The sequence below is a fragment of the Vigna unguiculata genome, chromosome 7 (assembly GCF_037176805.1).
Source record: "Vigna unguiculata cultivar grain cowpea cultivar isolate G323 ecotype 2 chromosome 7, ASM3717680v1, whole genome shotgun sequence".
In the NCBI taxonomy this organism is placed as follows: domain Eukaryota; kingdom Viridiplantae; phylum Streptophyta; class Magnoliopsida; order Fabales; family Fabaceae; genus Vigna; species Vigna unguiculata.
Genome location: NC_140798.1, coordinates 31677100 through 31688982, shown reverse-complemented (window position 1 = coordinate 31688982; position 11883 = coordinate 31677100). Strand labels below are relative to the sequence as shown.

General features: G+C 32.0%; 1 protein-coding gene across 1 annotated transcript; it reads left to right on the top strand.

The window, feature by feature from the left end:
* Positions 1 to 2503: 2503 nt before the first annotated feature.
* On the top strand, positions 2504 to 9228 carry LOC114191107 (pectin acetylesterase 6-like). The gene is made up of 12 exons (XM_028080284.2): positions 2504 to 2836; positions 3589 to 3671; positions 3760 to 3889; positions 4032 to 4105; positions 6817 to 6903; positions 6976 to 7100; positions 7192 to 7252; positions 7547 to 7600; positions 7689 to 7766; positions 8153 to 8258; positions 8433 to 8578; positions 8946 to 9228. Exons 1-12 carry the CDS (start codon positions 2632 to 2634, stop codon positions 9057 to 9059), a joined length of 1263 nt encoding a protein of 420 aa, XP_027936085.1. The 5' UTR covers positions 2504 to 2631; the 3' UTR covers positions 9060 to 9228.
* Positions 9229 to 11883: the final 2655 nt, after the last annotated feature.

The window sequence follows — 11883 nt, the reverse complement described above, 5'->3', positions numbered from 1 at the left end:
ATCGGATAAAAATTGATGAGGTTATTTTTTTTAGCAAATGTTAGTTTTTTTTTTCAGTTGATTTTTTTTTGTTTGATTTCTGCAATGCTTAATTTTAATTTTTATTGATGGCATTAGTGATATATATTTTTGTATAAAGTTAGAAATTCTTTTTCGAATGTAATGAGAATACTTTTGGCCCACCTTAATCAAAATTATTTTAGTAAGAGAGCAATTGATAAGTTACAACAATATTTATCTCAATTCCTAAGTTATTTTAGTAAGAGAGCAATGGATAATTTACATCAATATTTCTCACAATTCCACTAGAAATAACACTTATAATATTAACTCTAATACTATTAAGTTAAATAGTTAGAATATAACTCTTTCTAGTTAAAAGTATAATAGTTTAAGCACTACAATTTAATTGTAATTTGATCCATCTAATATATTCCATGAGACAATTGTTATAACATTCTCTATTCATATTTTTTAATTATTTGGTTGTAATAAAAAATTAAATTTAATATATTTAAATTATTTAATCTATTTTTTTTTTAAAAAAATCAAATGATTAAACATTGTGTTTGGATGTTTTCCCAATACTATTGACTTAAACATGTAATGCAAATATTCATCAATAACATTATCATAATGTGGTGTAAGTATCACTCAAGCGATACAAACGTTTTAGGAAATATTATTTTTGTTTAGTTATTCTTTTTGCAACCAATGTTCATGAATTTTTTTTTTTGAGTGATTCAACATTAGCATTACTTAATTACTTAAGTAGTTAATTTACAGTTCGATTGTTTTTGGTTATTTTAGTCAAGAGTATACAAGACCTTTGAACTAGAGTATTCAATGCGCTCAATGCGCTGTCCTTTAATGATTGTCTCCTTTTATTTATAGTTGATTTTTTCCTTTAAATGTTAGTTAAGTCTCTATAAACAAAGGTTTATCAAACCCGATTTCCTCTTACCAAGTGAAGAGATTATGAATTAAGTCGGTAAATACTCTAACAATACACAATCTCTCCAAATGTTATTAGTTTTTCATCTACAAAAACCCAATGAATATTGTGACTTCTCTCATCTTCATGCAACATTCCCCCTTTGATATGTGATGTTCTTGTTGACTTTACTTCTGACATATTCTCTGTCTCTTTATAGTCCTTATATTAGTCCGATTTAATCTTAATCAGTATTTATTGGTTCATTATCCCAACTCTACAAGCCCCACGATTTGGGAGGAAGAAAGTGTCAATTAAGTTGGTAAATAAGGTAAGAGTTGATGGAAGCATGACTTAACCGAATTGGTAATGAATCTGTCCAATTAGTAATGTTAATGGGCACCACCTGTCCATATATCTTTTCACATAACTTGTGAACTGAAATTTTAGTTGTCTTCTCACTCATTTTCATCATTGTGAATTTGAGTGTTTCCTATAAAAAGTTCAAACCAACTTGTTCAGACAGGGTTTATCAAATTTTTTAAAGAAAATTATATTTTAACCTTTTTTTTTATCCACTTTTAACTCACAATTCTCATCATCCTTAGATTATCTATTTTAATTTTTTATAGTGATGTGATGATTTAAGGGTAATGAGAGTGATAGCTTAAAAGTGGGTCAAAAAAAGTGGGTTAAAGTATCATTATCTATTTTTTAAACTTTTTTAAACTTGGTCTTTCTGAAAATAAGATATCAAACATAAGCTTAGTAAAATGTGAAGCTGAAAACTTGTTGTACATAGTAATAAATATATGTAGTTTCTAATGTATTTTAAACATTATTAGACATAAAGTTTTGTTTATAACTATTAAAACCATTAGGCCCTATTTGTTTATTGAGGTGTGGTAGCCTTTTGCGAAGAATCAATTCCCGTTATAAGTGGTGGGCACACCAAAACTTTGGGCATTACATTGCTTTTACCCCGAAAAAGTAAAGCTAATTATTGAACACATTACTTGCTCTTGTAGTTATTCATTGATACGGATTCGTCCATTTAAAATTATGTGTATAGTATCAAGAGATTTTATTTAAAGCATTAATAACGGGTGTTTATCTTTCAGAGCACAATGAAATATCTATTTGTTTATTTAATACAATGCACCATATTTGGTAAAATAAAACAAAGAAAGAAAGCCTAAACGGGTAGCGTAATTTATAGATTTTATGATAGGAAACAGGAAAATCTTGATACCCTTTATTAATAGATACAATTTAACGTGATTGGCTCCGTCAGTGTCTTCGGATTAGTGATGACAATCATTGTGTTGTTGGTGTTAGCTATAATCTTTGTTTCCTATAGCCCACAAATTAACACAAAAGAAGGGGCAGAAAGAAAATGGGTTCACAATGAAGATGCAGCGTAATTTTGAAGACATGATGAATTATTAAACTTTATTATCGTGAATCGTGATTGTGTGAGGAAAAAGAACATAATTTAGGACATGGGTCTACCATATTTTGTGTCGGGTTTCTTAGGAGAAGTAAGTAAGTAAGGTAGCTTTCGTTTGGTCCACATGCGAAGAGAAACGTTCAACTGTTGTTATTTAAAGGAAATAAATGGTGAAAGACAAGGGAAGAGATAAATTAAATGAGTGAATAACTGCGGAGAGTGGAAAGAAGAGTGAGGTGTGAGGTTCATGAAGATGATGAGAATGAAGCTGCTTTTGGTAGCCGTTGAAGTTGCATGCTTGGTTTCTGGGATCTTCTCCTTTGGATCTCAGACACTGTCTCAGCTTTCTTTCTTAGAAAACGGTGTCGTCTCCACTCGCCCTTCCTCAACTCAACCTCAACCTCTTATGGTCGACCTCACTCTCATTCAAGAAGCTCTTTCTAAAGGAGCTGGTCTCTCTCTCTCTCTCTCTCTCTCTCTCAGTTAATTTTCTTTAAGTGGTTTCTTTGTGTGATGTGTTTCTTGCTGAAAACTGCATTTTGAGCTTCTCTGTTATTGGTACTTCACATTGTAATTCTTTGTATCGTGTCTCATCATCTTTGATTTTGCTGGTTCTTTGTGAGTTGTAATCATGAATTTTAGGCGATTGATTTCTTTATACGAGTCTTGCGTATAATTAACATACCTTTGAGTTATTACATGAAAACTCCACATTTTTTCTAGCTAACCCTCATTTCTTGTTTCTGCTTTAAAATTATGCCCAAGGTGCTGCGCTAATGTTTTATCTGGTTTGCCTGATTATTTTGCTAGACCTACATTTCATTGCTTTTTCTCCTTTTAATTCTTGGACATTGGTAACTTATAATCGGGATTCTTACTTAGTTATGAGATACCATGGTGGAGCATTTTAGATGAAGAGTGACCTTTACCTCCCTATATTAATTCTTTGCTTATAGCTGCACGCAAACATCCCCATTCCAATGCATTTATGTTTTTTTTTTTTTTTCATTACTGTCTGATTATGCACCGTATTTGTATGGAACTGAGGATATGCTAGACTTCATTATTCGTATAATGCTTGTTTGAGTTGGTTGAGTTTTCGTAAATGATGGCAAAGTTGAAAAGTTTAAATACAGTCTCATGCATAAATTTCTTACTTGATTTGAAATCGTGCAAATGAGTTTTTTTTTTCTTATAATGCCAGTCTGTTTGGATGGAACATTGCCTGGTTACCATTTGGATCGTGGATTTGGATCTGGTGCAGATAGTTGGCTTGTTCATTTAGAGGTAAAGAATGTTCGAGGTTTGATATAGTTTCTAAATTAATACTTAAAGTCTTTATTCAACTATACTGATACTTTTCTAATACCTTCAGGGGGGAGGATGGTGTGATACCATCAGAAATTGTGTCTATAGGAAACATACTCGTCGTGGTTCCTCAAAATTCATGGAAAATCAAATACCATTCACGGGAATATTGAGCAACAAACCTGAAGAAAACCCTGGTTTTCTCCCTTTAACTTAAGCATGCATACATTTTTTTTTTGTACCTTTAGTTCATTTAAACTCTTCCCTCCTGGAGGCTGCAACTTATTCATTCTCAAGCTTGCGTGCTTTCATTTTTCTGCATGTAATTTCCACGGACAGATTTCTTTAATTGGAACAGAGTTAAGTTACGGTACTGTGATGGGGCGTCTTTCAGTGGAGATGCTGAAGATGAGGTTAGTGAGAGAAACATGGATTTTTATCAATAACGGTATCGTACCATAATGTTTTATGAATGAATTATGATCTCTTAGGCTTTACTTATATATCTAAGGAAATCATTGCTTTTGTAAATCTCCCAACCATGCTTTTGGAGATTGTTTAAGACCATATAAGGTCCTCTTTAGAAGACATGCCTTATTTCTTCTGGTGTGAGTTTTAAATCCGGTCGGAATCTCCATGTACACTTGTTTTTCTAAAGCTCCACGGAGAAACACATTCTTCATATTCAATGGGTGTAATTCTCATCCAAAATGAGCTTCTAGAGCAAGAACATCTCGAACTATATTCTTCTTTCCCGCTAGAGAAAAACTCTCCTCATAGACAATTCCATAAATTTGAGTATACCGCTCTGCAACCAATTTAGAGTGTTATTATTATGGTGCTTGATTTAGTCCTACATCTTTCAGAATTGTGAGATGTGGTTCTCTATTTTACTATATAAGAGAGTCTATGTAAAGTTTGAAATACACCAGAATAAAAATACTTTTTAGTGTAGTTATGGATGTATGCATGCACATTGTACGTTGAACCTCGTTAAATTTTCTGTGTCTATTTTTCTCTCATTTATTCTTTCCTTTATTGCCTTGTTCCTAACATAGAGTTATACTTGTTTACTTACCTATCTACCTTATGTTTCATTGTAAATATTCATCTACAACCTAATGCCTTTTTATCTTCTCGTTTGTCAACAATCTCCCATGTTGAGTTTCTTTCTAGAGTATCCATCTTCTCCCTCATGGCTTGAGTTCAATGTTCACTTCTCATGGCTTCTTGGACTGAGGTAGGAATTTCTATGGCATCAATGACAACAATAAAGCTTTGATGTCTAGTAGAGAGATTGTCAGTATCGAGAATAGGAATATTCATCCTCATTGTTGCCTTCAGGGCCTTTCGTCTCCAAGTCAGATAACTCTTCTTGCTTCGGAGTCAAAATGAGTCGTTTTCTTTGATATGTTTTGCCAAAGAATTAGTCGTCTCTTTCCTCACTATAGGTTGGTTTGATCTCATTTGTGGTGGCTTCAGTATTTGGATCTTAAGTAACTTGCAAAGAAAGATATGGTAATGATGGAAAGGAGAGTTTCTCCGCCTCGAAAAACTACATTCTAACATCAAGCAAAGGTATAATGGCACTACTATGGAATCTACAATAGATAGAGAAGATGGGGTTGATAAAAGAAAAAATAAAAAGAATGTCAAATTGAATGAAAATGGATCCAATGAAAGAAAAAGCCACATACAATGACAAGCAAATCAGAGGAGGAAATCCAGCATTGAAAGAAGTAGAGTCAAATTTAAAAATTGAAATTCAAATAAACAAATTAAGGAAAGAAAATATGTTGGGAGTGTTTTTGCAATATTCAAATCACTCTTCATCTGGGGTATGGTCCACTTTGACACTCCATCACAATTTTGTCCCTAATAAGCATCTCTAAAGATGAAAAGAGGAAGGGATATTTAAACTATTTTTAAGCTTTGACTTCTAAATGATGTGAGACTATCGAGACTAGTCGGAACAATTACTTTCCAGAAAACTTTTCAGTTTTTTTTAATATCTTTTTTGCATAAAGATAACAATATATATTTATTATTAAATTTAAGAACTTAAAATTTAGATATTGTAAATATTTGATATTCTGTCACATTTTATTTTACACATAAAGTACATAAATAAAATAAAGCGACAAGTTTCTCCATATAAAATATATTCCAAGACCCTAAAATCCCAACCGTGTTTTCTCCCCCTAAATTATAGGGTTGACAAAAAAAATCATGTTTTGTGAAAGGTGATATCCATGGTGATATAGACACGATGATTCTGATAACATTTGTACCCTTTTATATTAGGAGGATAATCAATTAATACACATTTAAGTGTTCTAAGATCTAATTTACTGCTATTAAGATTATAATAGAAAAAGTAAATAGAACATCCAAATTTTCGATAAGGTAGAGACATGACACTAGGGAAGTATAGGAAACAAAAGACAAAAAACAGACTCAATAAGAATAACATTATTTAAGATACGAATGGGTAACTTGTTGATGGGATATGTAGCAGTTAACACAACTTTCCTCGATAGGTTTTGGGAACAAACATATAGGAATGGAGGACTCTAGCTACCTCTTCCTTTATGGTACTTCGTTTTGTTGTAGTGTTAATACATGTTAGCTCGTGAACAATATCAAAAAATTTGGAGAATTCTTGATTTACATATTTAATGCCATTATCAAGACTACAGAAAAAATTAACAAAAGTTCGAAAGAACTCAAGATTTATTTTCCATAATATATGTCCACATAACACATGTACAATCATGAATAAAAGTAATGGACCATTTTTCTTCTGAAATAGATTCTAAAAGTGGTCTCCAAATATCATAGTGAAACAAGTCAAGAAAACTACCTTTTTAGCCATAAATGGGACAAGTGCAGGATGATGCTTTGACAGTTGACAATTATCACATTTGAAATATTCAACAGAGTCTGTAGTGAACAAATGGAACATGGATTATTTAAAATGCAAAAGTAACAAACCTATTTTGTATTTTGTAAATATTTGCTATATCTTTTCTTATGAACAAGTTTCTCTTACATGCCCTTTAGTGCTGATGAACTAGTTATTATGAAAAGATCCATTGACATATGGATTCCGTTCTTCTTTCAGTCTGCACAGCTTCAATTTCGAGGACAAAAAATATGGCTAGCTGCAATGGAGGAATTAATGTCGAAAGGAATGCAGAAAGCCAACCAGGTTTCCCATTTCTCTTTATATTGTTTTTCAGTCTTTTGATATGCATCAATGCCAATCATCAAATGATATCAGGCACTTCTCTCTGGATGCTCTGCGGGTGGTCTGGCATCCATAATACATTGTGATGAGTTCAGGAGCTTATTTCCAGAATCTTCCAAAGTCAAATGTTTGAGTGATGCAGGTTTCTTTCTTGATGCGTAAGTTTTATATTTTCCAGTATACATTCTCTAAACTGTTCCCTGCCTAGAAACTAATTGGCTATAATTGATGATCTATTCAATCATGTAGAATTGATGTATCTGGGGGACGCACACTGAGGAATCTCTTTGGAGGTGTGGTTCAGTTACAGGTAGCATTCAATTTAGTTATGTAGTAAAGTATTTTTTAATCCAATTTAATAATCAATGATGAGATTAGTAGGATTTATGCCATTAACTAAGGCATATATGATTTAATCATCAATGATGGGATACCAAGGACCAAACAGTTGTCAGCTTTAGTCATACAGGATGATATGATACATAAAGATTTTTTTCCCTAAAACAACTTTAGCTGTATATTCTTTAATTTGTTTTACTTTTCTGACGTAAGGTTAACAAAACCTGTACAAATATGTCATATGACTGATGTTTTGACATTGTAGGATGTACAAAAAAATCTTCCAAAAAGTTGTCTCAATCAACTAGACCCAACTTCGGTAATTCTTATTCTGGATGTCAATGTATTCATAACTTGAAATTACTTTAGACATTCATATTTTAATCGTGTGGTGTCTCTTCCAACAGTGCTTCTTTCCTCAGAATTTGATCGATCATATTGAAACCCCATTGTTTCTACTCAACACAGCTTATGATGTGTGGCAGGTAACATGACTCTGTACATTGTTTATCCCGTATTATGTTAATGATGTGCCCGATTATATGCTATAATTAGTAATTAGAAAGCACAAAACTTCACTTATCCTCTAAGTTCTATGACATGGACACCATAAGTTCTAGCTTGACTAATTTATTGTTTGAGCTTGCCCTTTGGCTCAAATGGTCCCCATGGCAATTTTTTCTTCTTTTGCACAATTCAATACACAATTTTGGATTCAACATATTTCACAAGCCTATTAAAAACCTGGGAACAGTCAAACCAGGAATAACAATTACTATGATCATTGATGTTCACCCTTTAGTTATTTGTTATAGGCGCTTTAACTTCATTACCAGTATTTTCTATATGATGTGAACATTGTTTTCATCAGGTCCAAGCCAGTTTAGCACCACCTTCTGCTGACCGCCTTGGCTCTTGGAATGAATGCAAATCCAACCATGCAAATTGTAGCTCATCTCAAATTCAGTTCCTCCAAGGTTATTTCAATTTCCTATTGTGAATTGTGCATGGAAATTTATGTTCATATTTGAAAATTTCTAATCTTCGTTTAATAAATGGTATATATACTAACATGAATAATTCATAGCAACTAAGGTGCATCTCAATTATCAGATTTCCTTGTAACATATCATATCTCTTCTCTGAAGCAGACTTCAGAAATCAAATGCTGAGTGACATTACAGACTTCTCAAGGTCATCTCAAACTGGACTATTCATAAATTCTTGTTTTGCTCATTGTCAGTCTGAAAGACAAGAGACATGGTTTGCAGATGACTCTCCCCTTATTGAGGACAAGGTTTATTCTCAACTTAGATTTCCATTGTGTCTAAGATAGATAAAATTGTCCGGTAGTGTGAGATCCACCACATATTCATGGTCCCAATTAAGATCAATGATTTTTCAATTTTTGAGAAGTAATCAATAATAGTACTTAACTAGGTGTAGGACCATGATGGTCCTAGACCAACCTAATGAAGATGAAGAAAACATAGTAGGATTTAGGAAATTATAAGAGGTTTATGGGGGGTAATGTTCAATTATATCTATACGGACTTCAGACTCAGGAATTTCCAAAAATTACTTTTTTTTCACTGCAAATACAAATTCGATAAGTTGAATAACAAACACTTTAATATTCACTTCTCAAATCTCTTATAATGCAGCCAATTGCAGTAGCTGTTGGAGACTGGTATTTTGATCGAGAAGTTGTCAAAGCTATTGACTGTGCTTACCCGTGTGACAACAGCTGCCATAATCTGGTGTTTAACTTTAAGTGAGCAAAATTTGTTGTCTACTCGTTACATCTTAATTCTTGAAATTGCAATGAGTTTTCAACAATCAGCATTCATAAATTATTGTGGAAAGTCACTCTTAGCTGAGGATGCAATCGATTAGCTTCGTCATTTTCACTGATAAGTTATGTCAATAAAGACTCATTAGATCTCATTTTTCTACTTTTGGTATATAAAATTGGTATATAAAACCGAATTCAACAAAGGAATATAGAAGTTCCATACCACTTGAGAAGGAACCCTGTAACATTTCTGAATTCTGAGTTGTTGCCATATATGATGATTTTGTTGATCTTTTACATGACTCGTTAGACATCAATTTATGAGTTGTTATCATAATGGGAAAATGAATATATCACAATCATTGCAACCTATTTTGTGAGCAATTTTGCATCAATCAAAGGAAAACTACAATTAAGATTAAAAATAAGTAATAAGCAAATTTTCTGTATTTTTCCTTTCGATCTAATTGTTCAATTACTTTTTATGACTGTAATGTTAATTATTTGAAACACGTTTACTTTGTTGAAAGACTTGAAAATCCTGAAACATTCCCGTGATATCCAACAGTTTTTTTTATAGATAAGCAGTGTTAGTTATACAACACAATCGCTTATTTATTTATTTGTAAATATACTATTGAATGATTAGATGTTATTATTATTGTTATAAATGAGTTCTATATGAAGAAGGAGCTATTAAAATATATATTTTTCCTATCAAAATTCTCTATCCAATTTTCTATTTGTACATTTCAAAGGAGGGACCGTGAGGTTAGGATCTAAACGTGAATTTATAGAGTACACATAACAGTAGCAGCAGGTAGTGACCACTGATTGACTTTATCATATGCATTCAAACTTCGCGCCCACCTACTTCTTCTACTTTGATAAACTGTTTTATCATAGCTTCATTTTCAAACACTACTGTACACATAAAATTCAGAACATATTTGGATAAATTGAGACCAGATAAAATGTTATGAACTAAAATGAAATGGAATAAAGAAAAGAAAAAATTGAAGGTAAATACAATAAGATGCTAAAGTAGCTAATGCAACATATATAATGTTCTTAAAAAAGTGTTTGTGATATGATAATGATCCATAAATCCTTATTTATCACATTCATACGTATGCCACCATCTAGTCATATATAGCTATACATACATGTTAGTGTGTTCTAGTTAAAAAAATTCAGAATTCGATAGTTAGAGTACTCAAAATATCTTTTTTTTTTTTTTTATTTTCCGGAGGTTTTCTTTTATGTCCTTCTTTCTTACTCTTTAGATTCTTTTCTATTTCATGCTCATCAGTTGCATTTTACATTGTTCGATCTATAATGTAAAATTATATTTTAAATTATTTAATTTATAATACAAACTTTTGCTGGAGTTGCTCCGTCGGTTCCAGCTATCGACTTCCGACGTCATTTATGATCTGTTTTGATTATGAGGCTGAATCAATGTGATTGGGTTTGCTTTGTTATAGGTGGTTTTGAGGGGATGGGTATTAATTTTTTTTTTTTCATTTCTGATACTGTTTCTGCTATTGTGCTTTTAATGGAGAGTAATGCTATTCAATGCACACTGTGATAATAATTTTTGGATGTTAATGTGTTAGTTGCTAAAGAAATTATGTAATTTATTTCAATGAATGTTGATGACTAATAGTTGATTATTAATTATATATCAGTGTTTAATTTAGACTGTGAGCACGTTTGGAACTGTCATATGAATATTGCGTTTGTGTTGGATTGAGTAGGTGAATTGCTGTTTGGTTACCATTTGTAATATTTTTTAATTAAGGAGAAAGAAGGGAAAAATATTAAGATTTTTAACATTTTTTAGTAAAGAATAATTATGCCATTTTCATATAGTTATAGGGTGCACAAGAAAGACTCCTCCTGCAATCCTTCACACTTTTCCAAGGTCAGCCCGGGACTATGGTCCTCCAAAATTTTTTAATTTTTTTTCAAAATACATTTTTAAAATTTTTAAAATTGATTATTATTTTTTGTATAAAATATAATATTTAATACTAATAAATAATAAAATTAAAAATTAAAAATTAAAAATAATAAGGAATGAAAAAATTTATTAAAATACTTTTTTGTTATCTTCCATTTTAAGTAGGGATGACAATGTGGCCGGCGTCCTGTTTAGGCTCGGCTCGCATAAGGTCCGCACAATTTTTGCGGGTTGCAATCATTGGCCCGCCCCACCCCGCATTTAGCCCGTAGGCCTGCGGGTTGACTGCTTTTTTTTTTAATTTTTATGATAAAACTTTCAATGTTTAAAAATTGTAAAACTTTAAGAAGTTCAAAAAATTAAGTAAAGACTTTGTGGAGTGATGATAAATTGATAATTCAACATTTTCATCATATTCATACTATGACATACACAAAATGTATTCTTTAAATTTTAGCACATTAAAAAAACATAAAACTGTCTTTTTCAGTTATACAAGAATTTGAAACGTTAATGCAAGAGTCCATAAAAAAAAATAATTAATATACACAAGTGCAAGTTTTTTTTATGGGGCTTGCGGGCGGCCCGCGCAAAATGCAGGCTTATGCGGGCCGAGCCACTGCGGGCTCACTACCCTGACCCGTCCCGCATTTTTTTCGCAGGCTTGTGGGTCAGCTCGACGGGCCAGACCCATATTGTCATCCCTAATTTTAAGTTTTTCACCTATTGTATTCATTTATTATTCTTGCATATCTTTTTTTGTTTTTTGTTTAAAAAAAATAGAAAGTTAAATATAAATTCATTATCTCGCTCTTAGTTTCCATCCGTTCTTTCTTAAGAT

Bases quoted from the DNA above. Each gene is read 5' to 3' on its own strand.
- LOC114191107 (XM_028080284.2), top strand. From the start codon at position 2,632: ATGAAGATGATGAGAATGAAGCTGCTTTTGGTAGCCGTTGAAGTTGCA. The intron at 3,672-3,759 runs GTAAAGAATGTT...TAATACCTTCAG, and splicing joins GTTGGCTTGTTCATTTAGAG to GGGGGAGGATGGTGTGATAC. The intron at 7,601-7,688 runs GTAATTCTTATT...CTCTTCCAACAG, and splicing joins ATCAACTAGACCCAACTTCG to TGCTTCTTTCCTCAGAATTT.